General features: G+C 35.3%; 1 protein-coding gene across 2 annotated transcripts; it reads right to left on the bottom strand.

Moving 5' to 3' along the window:
- Positions 1-1,014: 1,014 nt before the first annotated feature.
- On the bottom strand, positions 1,015-22,654 carry LOC137391718 (cullin-1-like). 2 transcript variants are annotated; one of them, XM_068078249.1, is made up of 19 exons: positions 22,384-22,654; positions 21,821-21,962; positions 20,770-20,935; positions 17,724-17,891; positions 17,498-17,639; positions 17,219-17,382; positions 14,838-15,000; positions 14,394-14,524; positions 13,889-13,996; positions 13,064-13,219; positions 11,999-12,130; positions 11,279-11,425; positions 10,299-10,490; positions 8,638-8,745; positions 4,288-4,397; positions 3,006-3,111; positions 2,218-2,331; positions 1,873-1,972; positions 1,015-1,479 (listed from the first exon to the last, which is right to left on the bottom strand). In XM_068078249.1, exons 2-18 carry the CDS (start codon positions 21,949-21,951, stop codon positions 1,892-1,894), a joined length of 2,319 nt encoding a protein of 772 aa, XP_067934350.1. In that variant the 5' UTR covers positions 21,952-21,962; positions 22,384-22,654; the 3' UTR covers positions 1,015-1,479; positions 1,873-1,891. The 2 variants fall into 2 exon arrangements, with proteins under 2 accessions (XP_067934350.1, XP_067934351.1); XM_068078250.1 differs by having other exon boundaries at positions 1,015-1,476.
- Between the last annotated feature and the right edge of the window lie 130 nt (positions 22,655-22,784).

Genomic DNA, 22,784 nt, shown 5'->3' with positions numbered 1-22,784 from the left:
CTATAACGACACACGAGACTAACCTAATACATACACGACGCTAATTTGATTGTGTAATTTACAGCTTTCAATATCTTTTCGCCTGTAAAATATATTACTCATAGATTATAACATTTTCCCCATTGCTCATCTTACAACGAATCAACTACAAGCTCTAGAAATTAATAAATTAGCCCATTTAAAAGTGAAGCAAAACTTTCAGTGCTCACTTGGGCAGAGCAGAATTAAAATTTTTCAAATAATCTGGAGATAAAATATGCTCTGCTGTGAAAGTTTTTTATCCTGTCCAGAAGCCAGTAGGTGACATTTCTCAAGTTATAATAGAATTGCCTAACCAGTCACATTAAACCATTATCCTAATTGTGCTTGGAGATTTGAAATGATCTATAATTTTATATGTATAGGACTACTCGTATATATGTTGATACAATCCTTACTTAATATATTACTTAGTCCAAGTTACAAATAATATTAAATTTAAGATGAAATAATCAACTAAAGTGTGAACTATGTACAAAATATTTAATAAAACAAAATGTCAATAACAACAAATACCTTGCTATTCAAGAGATTTTCGGCATGCTGATGCAGACGAACAGTTCTCCCACGCAGAAACCTACTGCTTACCGTATATTCCAATCACGTGCACTAGCACTGTCTAGTCCGGGGACACGAATTTGTTTGAAAGCCAGACATCAAAGGCGATTATGACAGTAGGCGCGACTCACGAAGGAACGGCTATAACCGATTTGCTACAACTGATTGGACAGAACTAATTGGCCAGTGTACGACAACTCCGAAATATTAGCAGTTTTGCGAGCATGTCTAACATTACACATGTATCAAACATGGGAAATCGTTTTAGGTTTCGTGTTCTCATAAAATTTACGAGTAAGGTAATATAAATTGCTGCTGACAGTTTGATATCTGTCAAAATAATGAGTAGATATATATACACAAATGATACCATTAATTATTGCGGTTGATAAATAACAGAAGTTTTGATGCATCATCTTTGTTTGCAATCACTATAATTCATACATGACAACAAATAATATTGTATATACATGAACATGAAAGTAGTATGATCTTGACACAGTGATAAACAAACTTTCACAAGAACCTTTTGTTAATCATCTGAAAATATAAAGTAAAATTTATGTGCTACGAAAAATAATTGCAATAGCAGTGACAACAAACTAGCGTCAACATCAGTAGATATTTAAGGAACCATTCATGGGTTGGACTATATTTCGCCGCATTTGATATAGGAATAAGTTTTCATATGACCAACACAGAGAAGATCGGTTTCTAAGCAACACTGCAGAAAGGTGTCCTTCTTTCAAAGCAAGCTAGCCTGACAAACTCATCAATTGAGCCAAAAAGCATTGATTCAATATGAAATGCATCCTAAGTGATTATTTCAATAGAGATCCATCTTCGAATCTTGTCTTGTCCAGAGGGCTGAATAACCTGCTACTACAAAACAACACAAAAAATAACATAAATAAATACTTAACTTTGTTGTGAACATCAGAAATGTTATTTTACACACTAAACACTATAATCATCTAACCCTTTTGTTTAGAATTTGGCATGTCTGCATAGTAGTGTGGAAAAGCCAAACATGCATAGCAGTGCACATGGTTAAAAATATAAGCTACTTGATAACAACATAATAAATTTGAGATAAATAAAACACGAGATTACATTTTAGATATCTGTGAAAGCAACAAACCAACTTTCATACAATTTGAGACGAGTCACGTAATACCATGCGACCATTTCTGTAAAACCACTAAAAACTCAATTACGGTATGGATCAGAGTTCCCTTTAATGACACTGTGCAACTAAGAAAGCGAAGCTCCTACCTAAAAAGGAGTGGTGACATCAGGCCAGGTATCGGTAAGTGTCTTTCTCGCCTTCTATTCTTTCAAGATACTCCTTTTCAATCAGAATGTCAATACATTTCTGAAATAAAGAAATTGGAAAGCCTAATGAGCCCCTTGTGAGAAGCCGAGAAATATCACCGATTGTAAGAACAAGTGTAATCATGTACGTTGGACAATATGAGGCAAAATAGCTTGTATAAATTGACTGTATTGTGTAGAAAGGACATTTTTGGAGACCAGATGATTGCATGGAGAGCAATTTGTTGATATGTTAAACTGTTTCATTACTATAAGTCGACATAAGTTAGCTGCGTGATGAACTACCTTTATCACTGGAACTCTAGGGTTGAAACGAGCCGAGAGTTGATTGAAAACTTCTCCCAGCAGATGTTGGTGCTTTAAATTCTTTCTCATTTTCATTATGCGCACGATAGCGGCCTGAAAAATAACGTATGCTACGAGACAACAATGTCACAAGTGATAAACTGACAAAATGAAAAGGCATGCGACCGATACACATCCTATATTTATACGGATCTACTACCATAATAGAATGATTGATCTTATAATATACGATATTTACCATAGACATCTGATGGACTAAAAGTAATTCGAATATGAAACTTATAACAAAAAAAGAGTCAGTCCTATATAGCATTAGTTTTAATCCACGACGCATTCCAGCAAAAAGTAGAGTTATTTCTCTATGAATGACTCGGCTATTTAAACAACCCTTGTAAGATTAGAATAAAAACAAAGCTAAAAGAAAATGACAGTCGTTGCCAACTGCTTTCATACTGCCAACTGTTTTCATACTGCCGCGGAACAGTTTTTTCCGCTCAATAGCAAGCCTGTCCTACTGTGGCTGGTAAGAACAAAGTAAACTTTTTGCTTTGCAGCCTAATCTTGCTTTCTAAAATTCTTTGCATGATTCTGGCATACACCTTGGTGGACCGTTTCTATCAATCATGTATTAATCGTATTACAAAGCAATTATTCACAATATTCGCTCGTCCAATGCAGCTGACGATAATTTCTTAACAATGCCAGAAAATTCTATGAATATGTGAGGGTAATGTCTAAACCAACAATTAAATAACAATAAAACAAACCTGTATCAGAAGTTTTCTGTCATCCTCGATATGCTTGTGCGTTGCCTCCTGCTCCAATCGCGCCTCCGCCTTCATCGGAGCGTTTATATTCACACGCAGTTTCTTACTGAAATAAATGTAAAGTTAAACAGACAAGATTATACAGATAGTCATTCCTTCAGAATACAAAGTGTGATAAGCTTTACGCCCTCGAGAGAATTATCAAATAAAAATATGTCAGTCGTCATGCAGGTGTTTTTAGATTGAGATACACGTGTTTCCAGTGGTTTGGCAATATTATTTCTCTTGACCACCGGTCACACTAATTCCATCCCGGATCTGTTCCATAGAAATCTTTCAGCATATGGTAAAGCTATCCACACAACCATAAACCAACATGTACAAATTTTTCAGTGTGAAGGAAAAAAAGGGGTCAAAGGTCAAAGTTTTGTACGAAAAAGTGCAAATAACAACCACTATATCGCCTTTTACTAGCTTACATAATGCCAAGTTTAAGGTTCAAAAACTCACAAACTAATAGCTATTTTAGATTCCACAGTCAGTCATTACTATGAGGAAAAAGAGAAAGTCAAGGATATAACATAGCATTAGCCAACACCTGTACAACAGATATTGTGTAATACATAGTGAATTGTCTGGGCTATTATATGTGGTCTTTTCATATTCTCTCCTCCAGTCAGGGTCATTAATTTCAATCAGTAAGAACTGACACGTCTCGGTACAAACATGAATGATGTGCGGTAAACTAATCACCGTTCAAAGCCGTAACGAGCTGGCTTTATATAGCCTACAGCAGTGCCCTTGCAAGGACAGCATTTCGTTTACACAAAAATGCAGTAAGAAAACTACAAAAACCAGCTTATGCAATAGCTCAACTAACCCAGCCATTACGAGTCATACCACTCACAGAAATAACTCCCAATAAATCAAAAATTCAAAAATAACACAAGCAAGGTAGAGTTTTCCTGTTTAGTGGATAAATGTTCAACCATCTCATATGAAATTTACAAAAATTGAAAAAAAAAATTCTAGTGTCAGGAATTTTTTAATAAAGGTTTGCCACCCAAGTTGAACAATAAAATCTGAGATTCGACACATTGCAACCTCTAACGATAGCAGTTAAAGTGTCTTGTCTCTTTAAACCAATTTTGGCATTTTTAGCGGCTAAATAGTGCATGACGAACAAGCTAGTTTGTGCACAGGCCGACCGGGCAGACAACTCTCAATACCAGTTATAGTCCATTTATACATGTACGTAGTTAAAATATCACCGATGACAGACTTTTTATAACCGTGGAAGAGTTGCATAGAGGTAGTAGAAAGTATCTGTTCTTCAACATCAAGTCCATCCTCACGGACGAGAAGCTTGCTTTTCAGCAGTATCTGCACCACCTGTATGAGATTAACAGAATCAAACAGAACCATCCCATGCCTCACAATCAACCGCTAAGTTCCAATAAACCCAACAGAATTGCTAGCTGACACATGTTGTATGAGGCCTTTTGTTGAACAACTTCCTTACAACATCTTACTGTAGATCAGCTGTCGACTTTTTTTTATAGAAAACTTGCCAAGAGCATATCTAATTCTATGTAATATTGTCTCTTATAAATACAGTAATAACCAAATATAGTAGAATATAATATTGTCTGTTATAAATACAGCACTAACTGAATATAGTACAATCTAATATTATCTTTTATAAATACAGTACTAACTGATACCAGTAGAATGCTTGTCATAAATACAGCAAGTAATGTCACTTAACAAGCACTTCCTCCGCTTCAAATCAAATCATGTGGCACACCATAATTGTGAATAATTTCCTGTATGTTGTAAATACTTGTATAAGTTAAATTTATAGTCGCTGGTACACCTTCCATTTGTGATGAGGCCTAACCCACAATTGCGACTGATCTTATGACAAGGGAATGCCAGTGGTAAGCAAATTAACAGACACAAAATGCAAGTAAAATAATACGCATAATATTATTCCGCTTTATGCCTATTTTTCTTTCTCATAGATTATGCCAAAACAAAGCAAATATTGAAGCATCTACAGCCAAACCTAGACTTACGATGATCTTTACCTACAATTATACGAGATAAAATTTGGGTGAATATTGGGCTTGGCATAAAAATTTCAAAACCACAGTTTTGTAAATAAAAAATCTGGTTCAAATTAAAAATATGTAAAGATAATAGACAATATAATATATCAAGTAAATTGATTTAAACTATATCTGGCATCAATTACATAAGTTATGCGGTGTATTTTAATCATTCACTCTAGCATCCAACTTATGCATTGCTAAACCTATACTTCCATCTACATCTCGTTAGTTGTTAAAAAGTGCAATAAAAACTTTTCTGCTGATTATTACATTGTTAATTTAGTTTTTACGTGCAATTTAGTCTTGTACATGTAGTTTTCTACATAGTTTCATACAATGCAAGTCTTAAAAGCTTTTTAACCCTTTCGTGGGCGAATTTTCAAAACTAAATCAGACTCCCATGGGCGAATTAATTTTCCAAAAAATCAATTTTTTCCAAAAGGTTCATACACTTTTCTGTGTGTTATTATGTGCATATCTCTATGTTTAAAGGTGCATATGTATACATGTATATGTCCATAGGCATATATATATATTATAAACAAATAAAAATGTATAACATAAAATATATGCTTTTCATAATAATTGTCTATTTACGAATGATATTTTCGAAAGCATTCTCTTTTACAAAGGCCCACATCACAGTCTTTGCACCATGTACTTATTCGTGTAACAAAGAGCTACCACAAAAATGTACTTCCTGGATTGACAGGCTCAAAAAACTTTTCAAAATACTCTACTGGTTGAGCATCTACTGGAGTAAATACTGGGCCTGTCACTGCTATAAACTGCTGAATTGTAGGAGATTTATCTCTGTTTATGTTGGTTATATTCTTCCAGGCACTGGCATCACTCCTACTCACATCCTCATCATTACTGCTACCAGGCTTTTCATCACTGTCACTTCCAGATGTAAAGTCATTACAATCACAATTCAAACCTGATTCACTGTCATCTCTTGCTACTAAATCTAAAAAGTCACTGTCATCTCTGAATCTCTTAGTAATTTCGGTACTAGTACTTGCTTTACGAAAATAATCTCGGGAGGTTCTTTTAGAAGTCGCCATGACGGTAAACTAAAGTCAAACTCTCAAAAAATTCGGTAAATAAAAGCTAAAACCGAAGCAAGGAAAATAAAAGTTGATAAATTATTTAGAACAATTTTCTAATTTTTTTCGAAAGTTTATTTATTAATCACTGCTAAAAACGATCGTTTTTTTTCAACCTTAAAGTCAATTTTTGAGGCTAACTGAAACTACTATATCGTAGCTTGCTATTGGTAAAAAAAGTAAACAAAAAACGGCACTTAGCTAACCAGAAACGGCAATAATAAAATACGTTACCGAAACGACAAAAACGTCGCACTGCCCATTAGCAGCCGTATCGCAAAGCGACAAAAACGTCGCACTGCCCACGAAAGGGTTAAAATATCTATTACTGTTAATGCACAGATTACTGTATAGAACATATTAAACAAAATACAATGCTTTTCTAAAAGAATATTTGGTCTGACATGCGATAGTTTCGACATATGAAGCAAATATAGAAGTAGATTAACATTGTGTGTAGAGGTTTGACTGCAGTGCCTTGAGAATCAAAGTAGATAGACTGTTACCAGAATTGAGGTTATACATAGGTTAGTGTCGAGAAGTGAAACGCCATAAATGGTACTAGGGGTAAAAATATAATATAATAGCTTTAGGTCTGTTCTCAGTGTATGCTCACACTGTATATGCTCTAATGTATATGCTCAAATGTATATGCTCAGCTGTATACGCTCACCTGTATACACTCAACTGTATACGCTCAACTGTATATACTCAAATGTATATGCTCGTGCAGTGACTCAACACATGCTAAAAGACCTAACTATTACCTTAGATGCAAAAGGTCGCTTGGTGAAATTTGCACAGACATCTAATTATAATAGTAAGAACTACAAACCAAATTAATAATTTGTCAGTAGTGACAGGCTCCTACTGCTGATATTACATGTGCTGAAACTTATTGATAAACCAGTAGAGGCACTTAATTGAACCACAAGCATATTCACTTTCACATGCCAGACACTGCTCTCACTACTGGTACTTTCACATACGAGACACTGCGTTCACTATTGGTACTTTCATATACGAGACACTGCGTTCACTATTGGTACTTTCAGATACGAGATACTGCGTTCACTACTGGTACTTTCACGTACAAGACAAGGCGTTCACTACTGGTACTTTCACATACGAGACAAGGCGTTCACTACTGGTACTTTCACGTACGAGACACTGCTCTCACTATTGGTACTTTCACATTTGAGATGCTGCTTTCACTACTGACACTTTCACATTCGAGACACTGCTCTACTGCTCTTACCACTGGTGCTATGATCTAGCTATGCATTTGTGATTTAGTAGCAAAGAATGCCTATTAAATGATTGGAATTCTTAAAGGATCAGACACGTCGTCAACGACTCGGCTGCAACTCGAGTCAAATCTTGTCTATGCGCTGCAGAGAATGAGCTGATATTGGGAAGGCTGCTAACCGCTCCACCTACGTACAACTACAGTTGATTTCCCTGCAACGTTGATAATCTATTCCGAAAACATTTAAATTATAAGGATTTTACGTTATACAAAGCATACAATACATAAAAATAGCCTAATCCGTTCCAAAATTCTCCCAAACTCATTTCGTTTTGCTCTTAAAAAACAAGCCAGACATGACTTTAATTTACTGACTGTACAGTAACTCCAGTATTATTGGTATGTATCGACAACTTCTCTCTTATCACTTTCACTCGGTTTAGGGTCTAAGACTACAGCAATTTTACACTAAGTTATGGGAAGCGCACACCTTCAATATCAAGCTAAACAGATTTTTTTCACCTTGTCATAAACAACACGGTCACCTTGTCATAAACAACATGGTCACCTTGTCATAAACAACATGGTCTATGCTGCAATGAAAAAATATTGTAAATGTCTATAATAAAGCAAAATAAAAATACATTACTATAAGAAGAGCGGTGTCTGTCTGAAGCCAGGGTTAGGGGTTAGGATGAAAGATATCTTTCAATGAGACCCCAAATCGTGACATTCAGCTCGAGAGACCAACATTCTAATACTTGCACTAATCGACTGCCTTTAGGTATATCTGAATAATTTTTTTTGTGCTTTATCCACACACCTGACAATCTCTCACTGCACACTAGACTGCCAGAGTACTAGTATATATAATAGAAATAACCCTAAAAACACAGTTTTCTCACCCAAGTGCAGCAAGAGAGAGAGAACACGATGGAACTCTCGTTATTCAAATCAGAATAGACAACTTGCAACCGCTTGCCACTTTACGTTATATGAAAATTCTTACGTAATACGATGAAAAAACTTTACATAAATTGTTTATGTCAAGTGGATTTTACCTCAAAAGAGGTTTACGTTATGATAGCATCTGCTGTATATGGCAGCAAGTATGATACCAGGAATCATTAGACATGAGGCATGTAGGTGATGGAACCAACCTGTATAAGCATGTCTTGCTTGATGTCAAGAGTCTCCATGAGCTGTTGTATGGTATACTGGTCTGCAGAGTTGTACATGAGAAGTATGGCCATCTGCAGCGTTGATGCCTGCTCAAATACATTCATAAGTTTTAGAATGTGGTATAATATAAATACATAGACCTAATTATGAATTGTCTTTGAAAGATATCCATGTTTCTACACTGCTATGTATAGATATCTATACAAGCAAAACATAGTATAGCTATATAGTGCGATAAACAACAAGAATTAATTATGCAAACGAAACATGAAGCTGACTAAATAATAGATCGCAAAAGGGCGAAAACTTAAATAAAGAATGATAATAGAAAATGAACAACAGAGAATCGTCAAAAAAATTATGCGTGTGAAATATAAAGAGTTTTCTTTTTTCTTCATCATAGAAAACTGTGATGAACAGAAGGCCATAGATATAACTATGATGAACACAAGAAAGCCATGGATGTAACCATGATGAAAGCCATAGATATTACTATGATGAACACAAGAAAGCCATGGATGTAACCATGATGAAAACCAGAAGGCCATAGACGTAACTATGGTGTGAACCAGAAAGCCATAGACGTAACTGTGATGAACACCAGAAAGCCATAGATATAACTATGATGAACACAAGAAAGCCATAGATATAACTATGATGAACACCAGAAAGCCATAGATATAACTGTGATGAACTAGTTCAGCAGTGCAGAAGGAGATTGGAGGTTAGAAGACATCGTGGAAGGTACTGAACAACCAGAAAATGTTCGTTCCATCGAAAGCAACAATCAGGATGCAGCTATCCGAGCAAACGATGGAAATATTTTTGTTTTAAAAATGTTAACTTTGGTTTCTACATACAATATAAGTATGGTTCCTTTATATCATTTGTTCATGAATATATATTTGTAGCATTTGACAGATTATCATTATATAACTTATCAATTTGCAGATTTATAGCATATTATTTAATAGCATCCTTGCGGTTATCTTAACATGGTTTACAATGGATCGACGCTCATAACTCCTCTTCTATTGCACATAGAAAGCTAGTTTTGGCTGCAAACTGTAGCAAACATATTGATGAATGCAATGATATTTTATTCAACATTGTTAAATATAGATATAAAATAAAAATATGCCTTCAAGTTTGGAGTAAAATAAAAAATTGAAAGCTTTAACAAATTGCAAAGCAAGGAAAAGGCTATAATATCATCGCAGGTCAATTGTAAGCAATAGATATCAACTGGTAGAGATATTTCTCGGTTGCTCGATGCATATTTAAGAGATTGCATTTATTAAGAGATCTTTGACAAGTTGGAGGTAAGTTAGCAGATTTATTGCATACAAAAAGTTTAACATCGCTCTACTGGAAAAAGAGGGCAAAATACAAGCGACATTAGTCGCGCCCGAAAAAGGACTAAATTCATCTTCCCAAAATTCTGACGATCCATTTGAACCACCACTAGAGAAAAAGGGTTAAAAAATAGGGCGCCATGGCATTCAATTAGAGGTTTTACGGTAACTGCGAGACACAACAAGGAGACAGAGATGCCTGAAAACCCTTCACTCCTTTAACACTGAGCGGCTACATCCACTCATCTTTGATCCTATTGATTAAAATGTAGGGCATTATCTACCTGAAGAGTGTATCGGTTTTTGAAGCAATTGGTTATTAGCTCCCCTTTGGATAGGTTCAACAGCCAGTTGAGTTTCCTACCATTGTGTCTTTGACCATAGAATTGCGTGAAGCGTTGATGGCATTTCTCAAGCTCTAAGGGTAAGGTGAAGGTCAGCGACTGCTGAAAAGGCCATGAGCCATTGGTTAGCACCTGCAACACAACAGCAGACATTTAAAAAATAAATCCTTACTCAATAGTCTACAAAGTAATTCAACACATATGAGGAAGCAACGTCAATCAGTGTTGGTTTACTCGACAGTCTGAAATCCTTTTAATAGCGAACTATTCTCTCTCGCCTCTCTCCTTTCTCCTATCTCTCTCTCTCTCTCTCCAATCTCCCCTCTTCCCATCTCCCTCCCTCTCCCCCATCTCCCTCTCTCCTCTCCTCTCTCCCTTCCTCCCTCTTTCCTCCCTCCTCTCTCCCCTCATCTCCTCTCTCCTATCTCCCTCTCTCTCTCTCTCAGCACAAGTGAGTCTAGAATTATTCCTGACAAAACTGGCATAATGAGGACATAAGCTGGCAGGATTAGCACAGAGAACAAACAATGAAACAACAGGTGCAATTGGTTACACTTGGTCACGCAATTGGTTACAATTTCGCCATTTGCCTTCATATTTTCGAGATGAGAGTTTAATAATTTTATTTAAGATGCACAACAAGCTTGCTATATAGCACAGTACTATATATTGCTATATAGCATGAGCACTCTATAATTCACTCGCTATGATGCTTTAACAACTTTGATTTCCATCATCTGGTTGCAACAGTTAGTGCTTGTACAAAACTTTTACTATCATGTATAGAAATTCCACCAAGAATAGAATTCATAGAATGAAATATATAGAATTCACAGATCAATTTCAAAGTTATACTTTCATTTAAAACATTATCTAATGTTCAGAGTATAACTGTTAAAAAATGCCTTATCAGACTCAACCTGAATACTGAAGTCAATACTGGACGAGGATTCTTGCGTGGGTGAATTCCTGAGATGTTCTTTGAATTTCTCATTGAGATCCTTACTCACTCCAATGTCTTGAAACATCCGCTGTAGCTTCGACGTGTACTCAAAACCACAGGCTTGCTACAGCACAACAGGCACACAGAACTAGTAAAGTTTCTACTATGTCTAAAAAGCTATATGTTGTTTGAGAATCAATAAAACAGTTAAAGCAATAAACACTGGAACATGTGATGTGATGGTTACACTAATCTGTCAACTACTAAATTGTATGATATTGTCAATCAACCCTTTGACGTCAAATGACTAGCAGCTCAAGATGATGAGGGATTGATTTCTCCTCTTTTTTTACTGAGCCAAAAGCCAACCAGAGAAAAAAAAGAAACATCCATCCCCATCTTGAAAGAGTAGTTATTTATTCTCAAGGTTAATCATATTAGATTACAGCTATCATGTACTACTTCCATATTTATACAGATATATAAATTTCCATGAACTATTAATTGCGTGCCTTTAACAAAAATCTAAGCTATCTAGCTATTACAGCAGTTTTATTATTAAAAATACAATTTCGCAAATCTAACAATCCAACACTTTGGAGCATTAGGAGTTGTTTGACCTAAAAGCAGAATTGATAGACAACTCCAAAAGACAAGGGATATGGAGCTAATATAATAGTGATTATAAGCATGTTACCTTCAACTTAGAGATCATGCTAGCCTCAGCATCATCACTAGCCGACATATGCTGTACTAAACGTTTTCCTAACATCTTGCTGTAGAACTTTTGAAAAACATCTTTGTCTTCTATGTATTTAAATACAACCATCTACAAAGAGAACAAGATAAGAGAGAAGACAATCAAAGACCTTTCATTGGTTTGTCAGTGTAGAGATCACTTTGAAAGCAGCAGTGGTCATTGTAAAGTTCAGAAAAACAAAATTTTAAACAAGCAATAAATACATATACATACATATAAATATATATATATTTATGGTACATATATAGATATGTACCATATATATAAATATGGTACATATACATATGCATATATTTAAAATAATTTAAATATATATATGTACTAGTTATAAAAAATAGTTGCACTTATCTTTGCAGCTACTGTCAAATTCATGACCCGTCTTGACAATCATCAGGCTGCTACTCTAGTTAGTATTAGGTTACTGTATTAGCTTATAATACAGTACAACCCTAGTTGTATTTATATATACATACATGTATATATATACAAATATATATACATTATATCTATATTTATAATTCTCATTTCTTGTGGTCTGTCGTTCGGTCTGTCCAGCTATAGCGATTAGTACAGTGGTTTTTAACCTAGGGGTTCGATCGAACCCTAGAGGTTCGATAGTTGGGTAGTTTGGCATAGTTGGGTAGTAGTAGTTGGGTAGCCTGGCGTTACCATGCCATGAAATATTAAAATTGAATTTGCAATAAACAAGATATTCAAAGACCTTTCATTGGTTTGCCAGTGTTGCAATCGCTATGAAAGCAGCAGTGGTCATTGTAAAGTTAAAGACCAAATTTTCAACAGGCAATAAATTTACCATGCCATGAAATATTAAAATTGAATTTGCAGTGCATGTTTAGTTGAGAGGCAATGGTTTATCACACTGAAACATATTAAATTTTTTGTAGCGATGCACCATTTCTCCGATTGTCTTCAATGCTAAACCATTACATCACAGCTTTCTGTCTGATTACCTTCATCCATCAATAGAGACTCGGTACTCACCACCATGTTGAGAGTCTCTTCCAGCTCAGCTTCTTCAGGATTTTTAGAGCTCTTCTTGAGAAGGGTATCACAATATCTAGCGAGAAGCTCAGGTGATTTGGTTGAAGATTTGGCTAGCTGAGTGACTAGGTTATGATTGATAAACTTTCCACAAGCCTGTAACGCAACGGCATTAATTTATCCACAGAAACTTGTATTATTTTGTTTAGCTTTCGTAGTTTAAATGTACACAAACCAATGATTAATAATCAATAAAAGGAAATGGAAAGCCATCTATGATTGATTAGAAGACAAACAATGCGTTCAAACTAAACATCCTACATTTAACTGAAATGTCCAAGTCAGACAGACAGGTCATCACTATAACAAGGTTTTAAAAGTCAGATGAAAGCCCATGGTTAGAACTATGGTGTTCTGTTGCCTTAGAATGGTTTTGCCAACAGGTAGATAAACAACAACCATAAAAGCGCATACAAGCAATTCTAAACGGATGACGACAATTTAGATAATTATTATTTATTGGTTTTAGTGATGATTCCCTTTTCAAAGACAAAAATTAGTAAAATATACAAAAGCAATAAAACAGCATGTCCCTTCACTGTGTCCCTTAACTTCTGAGAATGCTTAATGTTCATCTACTCTTATATAGTAAAAAAACACTTTTTAAAAGTGATAAACTAAAGTACCAAATGTTAAGATAAAAAGTGAAAGATTTGTGATTCACAGTTCATTCAAACTAGACAGTGTTTATCGGCCACAGCATGAATCTGTCCAAATTTGACATGTAATAGACATGCAAAGCAGAATTGCTACGAAGTGTCTTACCTTATCTAGCGCTGCGACAAATCCTGCATCACTTCTAAAGGCTGTGATAACAAGAACATTGTACTTCTTGTGCACACTGAGAATTGTTCGCACATACACTTTTGGATCCTAAAACAGCGTGTCAAGTATTTCTACAAGTGATTTGACACAGGGTTCAAAAAATGTTAAATAGTTTGGACTTCATTTAAAAATATCAGAATTAACTCGATTTGACACCATATACAGGAATGAGCAGTTTGACCTGAAACTGTGATTTGCAAAAAATTGAATTCTTCTAGTGAGAGAGGGCTTGAATAAAATTAGCTAACATACGTGTATGTAGAGCCAAACAACCTTACTACTTTATCTACTGCAACCGCGTTCAAAATGCAACATATTAAAATTAACAAACAACTATTTTTGGATATTAAAAGAGTGCTAACGCAAAACCTCAAACATAGTAACATCAAATGTATGCTGCATTCTTAAACATTTCCTTTAGTAACGAATACTTGTACAAACTTACGTTTAAAGCACTCTCGCCACATTTCTCTATGGCTGCCAAACCCTGAGAACAAATATGCTGCTCGAGGAGCTCACGCAGCTCTTTCAAACCGTCAGGTACCCGAGAGACCAGAGTGTACATCCTCATTAGATCTGCACAAACGTGCGAATAATACTAATAATTTTTTCTGGATACAAATAAGCACTCGCCAAAGCCTGCTAGAACAAAAAACCATTGGAATATTGTTTTCCTAACATTCTGCATACTATCATTGCAGAACCTCAGTCTGGCTCCCATGAAGTCTCATCAGATTATAGAAAGATTATGCAAGATTAGTAGATGTTTTTATAGGTACGACTTCCTGACTACCGATGTTTTTCACGCAAAACAGTTAATTTTTATAAACATGCATCATGACTAATTGAATTCATATTTAATAACAAACATGAATGTAAGCAGACCTACCTTCCTCTTTTTCATCATTCAAGAGACTTTGAAACTCAGCATAGAACTCTTCGAGATGCTTGGCAATCAGCACCTTCTCACACACCTTGGACAGATTCTCTTGGCTGAATTCGTGAAGATACTTCTGCACTCTAAACTGCTCTTCATTGAGTCTAGCCTCTGCCTAGTAATACAGCATGGTGAAGTTCTACCTCGTCATTCACACTGACCATAAACCTCACCAGCACATAGGATTTAACTTGTTTCAACTACATTGTTTTAACAGATAAATTAGAACAATGTTACGTTACACATGCTGTCAACGTGAAATATCGTAAAACTTCTATTTGAATGCCACCTCTATTTGACCGCCACTACGAGAACAGGGTTGAAAAATAAGGCGCCACCCTCTATTTGAACGCCACTTTGACTATTTTTGACTTTGATCTTTAAGAACCCATAATATCAAGTGATCGGTAGAAAAGTGTCTACAAAATCGTATTAATAATGAAGCGTTTATATTAATAACGATCAATTCTCTCGTTGTCAAACTCCAAAACTTTTCGATTTTTTTGAAAACAACATAGAAATAATCAATTACTGTCTCAGGCTAATAGTAGTTCCTTGTTCAACGCGGTCAAAGAACATGCATATAAAAACAGTTTGCAAGTTTTGGGCCAAAGGTTACGCTTAGCAAGCAAACTTTTACGCGTTGCATTTAGGCTAAATGCAGCGCGTAAAAGACTTACTCTGCCAAAAAATGTTTGAACGCTAATATGAACTAGTTCAGTAGTGCAGAAGAAGAGTTGAGGCTAGGTGACATTGTTGAAGGTAATGGAGAACCAGAAAATGTTCGTTCCATCAAAAGCAACAATCAGAATGCAGCTATCCGAGCAAACTATAAAAATATTTTTGTTTAAAACGTTAATTTTTGTTTCTGCATGTAATATAAGTATGGTTTGTTTATGTCACTTGTTCATGAACATATATTTGTATCATTTGATAGATTATTTTTATATAACTTATAATTATGCAGATTTATAGCATGTTATTTAATAGCATCCTTTTGGCTATCTTTACACGACTTACAATGGAACGATGCTCAAAACTCCTCTTCTATTGCACATAGAAAGTTAGTTTTGGCTGCAAACTGTAGCAAATATATCAAAAAGTGCAATGAGCTTTTATGCAACAGTAAATATAGACATAAAATAAAAATTGTCTTCAGATTGAGAATGAAATAAAAACTGAAAATGCCGACAAATTGCAAAGCAAGGAAAAGGCTATAATATCATCGCACGTCAATTGCAAGCAATATATATCAACTGGTAGAGACATTTCTCAGTTGCTCGATGCATATTTATTAAGAGATCTTTGACAAGTTGGAGGTAAGTTAGCAGATTTATTGCAACCAAAAGGTTTAATATCACCCCATCAGAAAAAGAGCAAAAAAATAAGCGACATTCGCTTCGCCCATATAAGGGCTAAATTTATTTGCCTAAAATTCTGATGAGCCATTTGAAAACTACACCAACAGCCTCTATTTGAACACCACCTCTAACTGACCACCACTTTAAAAGGATTTGAAAAATAGAGGGCCATGGTGTTCAATTAAAGGTTTTACGGTATGTACATTGGACTGGCAAAAGGTTATCTATTTGAAGCTGCACTACATGAAGTGACCAGTTATTAAAAACAAATAAAATATTATTATCAATATTTTTTGACCCTTAAACCTTTAAAGATACATGTTAGTTATTTTTTTCGCAAAAATACTTTCTCACTGTCCTTGAAAAGATCTGCTGCATTTGAGCCACTGTGCAACAATTTATCGTGACAAGTAATGACTCAAACAACCTTTAAATGAAGTTACAACAAAATTTAAGTAAATCATGACTTCACAAACTGCCACAAACATCTAGCAGCTGCACAACTGCCACATTGTTACCTATGTCCACAAACATCTAGCAGCTGCACAACTGCCACACTGTTACCTATGTCCACAAACATCTAGCAGCTGCACAACTGCCACACTGTTACCTAGGTCCACAAACATCTAGCAGCTGCACAACTGCCACACTGTCGCCTATGTCCACAAACGTTTAGCAGCTGCACAACTGCCACATGGCTACCCAGGTCCACAAACATCTAGCAGCTGCACAACTGCCACACTGCTACCTAGGTCCACAAACATCTAGCAGCTGCACAACTGCCACACTGTTACCTATGTCCACAAACATCTAGCAGCTGCACAACTGCCACACTGTCGCCTAGGTCCACAAACATCTAGCAGCTGCACAACTGCCACACTGTCGCCTAGGTCCACAAACATCTAGCAGCGCTGCACAACTGCCACACTGTCGCCTATGTCCACAAACGTTTAGCAGCACTTCACAATGTACCTTTTTCATATATTCTGTGACAGGGTTTTGATTAAGAAACTCTGCGCTTTCTCTGTTGTAGAACTGCTCGGTATCTTCAAGGAACTGTTTTTCAAAGTACTCTCTATAGACGGTCAGTGAAAGCTTTTTAGACATAGGTTCATCTTCATTCAAGCCGAGCTCAACTGCAAGACAGGTCAAGGTTGATCAAGACCTTCAGCTTTAATAGCCTAGGCACATATGTGCAAATCGTTGTGAATGACAAGAGTACTGCTCTACTACAGCAGTGTGTCAACCAACCATAGCAGTTAATCACTCCGCTGACAAGAGAAGTGTTGATTTGGTCTCCATTTCGCTCTTGTTCGATGAGTTTGAGCACAGCGTTTGTCACTTGGTTGTGTAATGGACGGAAGAGTTCATCCCTCCAAGTAACGAGAGAGAGCTAGAAAGACACAGAGTAGTTTGTTAGTGAATAATCCAAAAAGCTTATCGAGTAGTTGAAGATAACACTGTATGTATGACTTACTGAGTAAACTTCGTAGATGCCTTTTCTTCCTTCATCACACTCACGCTTTACCCAATGTCTATTCAAATATGCGCAGAATCCATTAAGAACTTTGCTGGAAAACTGATAATCGTCCCAGTGTTGGGCATAAAATTTCAACACATCTTCACCGAAGAGATCATTGCCTTTCTACAATATGCAAAAAATATGCCTATTCAATACAAATCGTTATGCATGAAATACTAAAAAATATCACTGGGATTCAGCTCTTATTAGACTTGGAAGAGAGGTTTCTGTGTACTATTTGAGATGTCATGTTGATTAATACTAAAATAGTAAGATAAAATACACACTTAAATATGTGTAATGTATTTTTAATACTCATTACATGTGATGAATTTATGTGAATATGGGAGGTAGCAGAAAAATGAAAAAAACTGCTACAGAACAAAGAAACTTATTTAAATTATAAGTTATTTACTAACAAATTCAGCAACACCAGCTCATGCCCAATTACAAAAAGAAGACGAGTTTATCTTCATTCCATCATGGTCTATAGCTATAATACCATAACTCTATTTTATACTCCTTCATGGTCTATAGCTATAATAACATAACTCTATTTCATATTCCATCATGGTCTATAGCTATAATAGCATAATTCTATTTTATACTTCAGCATGGTCTATAGCTATAATAATATAGTAACTCTATTTTATACTCCAGCTTGGTCTATAGCTATAATAACATACCTCTATTTCATATTCCATCATGGTCTATAGCTATAATAGCATAATTCTATTTTATACTCCAGCTTGGTCTATAGCTATAATAACATACCTCTATTTCATATTCCATCATGGTCTATAGCTATAATAGCATAATTCTATTTTATACTCCTTCATGGTCTATAGCTATAATAACATACCTCTATTTCATATTCCATCATGGTCTATAGCTATAATAGCATAATTCTATTTTATACTCCAGCATGGTCTATAGCTATAGTAGCGTAACTCTACTTTATACACCATCATAGTCTATAGCTATAATAGCATAACTCTATTAAATTATACTCTGCTGCCATGCATAACTTCAAACTTTTCAAGTGATGAACAGTTAGTAACGTAAAACCATACAAGCCTCAAGCTGCACAGCAGTTAAGAATAACTAATATTTCCATTAGCATGCCATCTTTGTATATGACTCACTCAGATCACCAGATACCAAGCCACCTAAGCTGCCGGAGTCAGCACAGTGTTTAAAGACTGGTGAGTGACCGTGCTAACTTATAAGGTTTGAGCAATACCACCTTGAAGGAATGGGTTTGCTTCGTGTCTTTTAAAAACAAGTGGACCAGTAGAAATTATAGCCATTGGACTTGTAAGTTCGGATTCTAGTAGTCTAATACTTTTGACAGCCCGCATCTAGCCATTTTAACGTTCCTACTAATTTTTATTGATAAGCTGTCAGTTTGAATTATTTGTACCAAAATGCTTTAACAAATACCTGCATGTCAAGCAATATGAAAATATCAACACTACATAAGAAAAACCTAATATTTTAAAGTGTGAAAAAGAAAACCATAATTTATGCAGTAAAATCATTTAGGCACACACAGTGAAGCATGTGAGTTTTAATACATGCAATAAAGCAGTAAATCAATATTCACTCGAACTGAATTCACAATAATCAATTGTAAGCCATATGGAAGAAGCCCCCATAATCAAAAATTAATAGCATATCATATCGATGCTTAACAATGATCTATTCCAAGAGATGACTATAATGAATAGTTTGATCGAACCAATATCAAGTGTATATTTTGTAACATCATAGGGGTTTTGTATTATACTAAACACTATCCGTTAATGTGATGAGTAAAAATGGCTCGCGTAAATAAGCAAATCGCATGCTACATTTAATTGTATTGTAACAATTGGGCTTTACGAATCGCCGGGTGTGAACCTGTCTTTGAAAATCAAGTTGTTATGGCTTTAAAAATGGAATTGCCAATTCAAGTAACAGTTTTAAGGTCAATGTGATCAGACATTTGTAATGTAAGCTTAAAGGTTGACTTGCAACAAAATTTACATTACAGTTATTTGGTACCAAAAGATTCACTATGTCTTATTCTGCTGTGTTGTGTTGTAGGTGCAAAATATGTGGGAATGTGATTACAAGCTTCTAAAAGCTCAAAAACGAACAGTTAATTGCCGCCGTCACAAAACCACCATAGATTAGAATCTCTTTCCAAAACGGCTCAAATAGGACGTAGCTGTACAAGACGGCTTCTGTTTACACCTTCACGCAACCTCATTCGTCGGAATATTTTCACAAATATACTTCACGCATTCAATAAAACGACGTCTATTGCACTTACGCATCTATTTTATCGTCATTGTAATGCTGTCACTTTCAGCACGGATATCTCAAAACCTACCGTAAAAATTTGTTTAATTTTTTAACCTTAGCTCGAAGGAGTACATATCATTGTCTCATAATCGTGACGAGCCTGTTGGTCACCTGTGATAATCAAAAAGTGCTGCAGAAATTATTTGCGAAGTATTACATCACATGATTAGATTACGACTAGACGATTAGACCAAGTCAAAACAAAACTGTAAAGTAGCGAGCATCTATATTTGATATGGGGTCTTCGGTAAAACCTGAAGTGTTCGTCATAAACTAGTGCTACGATAAGTTTTATATTGAGCCTTTTATTGGCCTTTCAATTCACGTGAGAACATCACATGACAAAACAATAACCAAACGTAATGACAACGTCAGAGAAATAAACTGATTCCAATCTATGGCGGCTTTTCGTTTTTAGCTTTTAAGAGCTTGTAATCACATTTCCACATATTTTGCACCTACAACACAGCAGAGTATTACATGGTGAATATTTTGATACCAAATAACTGTAATGTAAATTTTGTTGCAAGTCAACCTTTAATGTTGAGAGGTTTTCTCATCAATGAAGCCAGTTTCAAAATTTGTGACAAAATATTACGATCAAGACTTTACAAAACCATTAGTAGATTCGGAGGGAAAATGCTGAACTTACCGCACGTAAAGATAATAAATAGTTTTTTAGGAATTCCTTCAACCGTTTGTACAACTCAAGTCCCACAAACTGAGCTCCGCCTACGGCAGGTTTGCTTTTTCCACGACTAGTCTTGGCACTCTTATTGTCTGTTGACTGCCCACTCGTGCAATAGTTGTATACATGTCTGGTAGATAGTCGTAGCAGGGAAATAAACTGTAATTGCTATCAGAGAGCTCGGACCTTATCGGCAAACAAAGAGATTAGAGTAAGTAACACCATGACAATAGACATATAGAACTCATTTTATGTTGAATAAAAGTGGAAAACAGGATAAGATGTAAAAGAGAATTTCATTGGCTTAGTGTTCCAAATAATAGACTCTTTAAACACAAATAGTGATTAGCTGCTAGATAGACAATTGGCAGTTATTTTGTAAAAACGAATATTTATGATGGGTCTTACTCGCAAACTATGGATCTGAAAGAACAACCTAAGCCACAAGTGTGCCTTTCAATCTAGTTAGTTTTCAAGACCCAGGTGAAAAATGTCATATTGTTACATTTGGAGATACAAACAACTTCAAGTGAAATAATCAGTTAATGAAACTAGATGTACACTTGAGTATTAAATATTTCGTGTGTATATATATAAAGCGTATATATACACACACACACTTTATTGAGCTATGAAGCATTTTAAAGCTGTGATTTCCAAAAAATATTGGCAAACAGACCATCAGATATATACATATATCTACAGTAGCATATATATACACTACAGTGATGCTGAAACTTCAAACCCAAATGTTTCTCAAGGTCCTTACGAAATAATTTAATGCACTATCAGGGCTCCAACCTTAATCACTAAGGCAAATGTTAATGTAGGCTAATTTGGCTAAAACACGCATTTAATATTGTGAAAATACATGTATTTATAAAATAAATTGATCAGCTAAATTAGCAGCATATGCGGTGACACAAGTTAGATTTCATACCTTTCATACACAAGAATATTTTATATATACCTTCTCTACCCAGAATGAACTTTACCAAGTGCGCTAAAAGGATACGTATATAGACTAATATATCTTGATTTAGACATTCCTTGATGCTGATAAACGTCTTCCATGCCTAATCTTAAATCTTCCCATACTTCTTCCAATGCTGTTGGCTTCACGCCATGATGATTGTATTGGGACATGGCCGTCTGTACTAAAACATGAAATAATAAGCAAAAAGTTAGCTTTCAATGAAAATCGTGCTAATTTACGCTCAACAGACTCAAATCATAATTTTAGAGTAACAAATTCGTGTAACTTATCATTATTTGGTCGTAAAATGCATCCAGTTGATATACCAACGAATTCGTATGCAGATTTTATGAAATTTCTAGTTTGAGGGTATAAGCAAATAATCACAATAATTAGCGTTATGATATCTTGTGAGTGAAAGTGTTAAAAAGTCAAAAGCGAAGTACCAAATTCAACGAGAATAAAAGACAAACCATAAAACTTCGGTAGAAAATGTTCAAGTGTCGAAAACAAAGACGCGCTAAAATGTTAAGAATCTTAACAGCTCTTTACCCGATCACACAACTACTGTACTATGTACATCTTACTCAGCAATACTTCACCTTGAAATAAAATAAAAGTTGCAACCTTCCCCACAAAGTTCTGCGTAAAAGCACTTGACCAAAGATACTTTTTGATCAAATAATACTCCTTTGTTGGGTAAGCTTGTCTAGTGAATCTTCAGTAAGCGTAATTGTGGAATTCTTCGATCAATGAGCATACCACATATTGAATAATTTACATGACCAGTATAACTACAATTGATAAAAACTGAAGATTTTCGTGTTTGCCAAAATGCGCTTCGTCGGTGGTGAATACATGTCATTTATATATTTTCAGTCACTATTCGCTGTTAGACTATAACTAAACGTTAATAGATTTAGACGTCACGCTCCGATCTCTTACTCCCGATCCGGAGTCCGGACGTTAAACTTTTATAGATCTCATTTTTAAAAACTGGGAG

Source organism: Watersipora subatra, chromosome 3 (assembly GCF_963576615.1).
Source record: "Watersipora subatra chromosome 3, tzWatSuba1.1, whole genome shotgun sequence".
NCBI classification, from domain to species: Eukaryota; Metazoa; Bryozoa; class Gymnolaemata; order Cheilostomatida; family Watersiporidae; genus Watersipora; species Watersipora subatra.
Note: the sequence above shows the minus strand (reverse complement) of the source record. Positions and strands in the feature narration are given on the sequence as shown.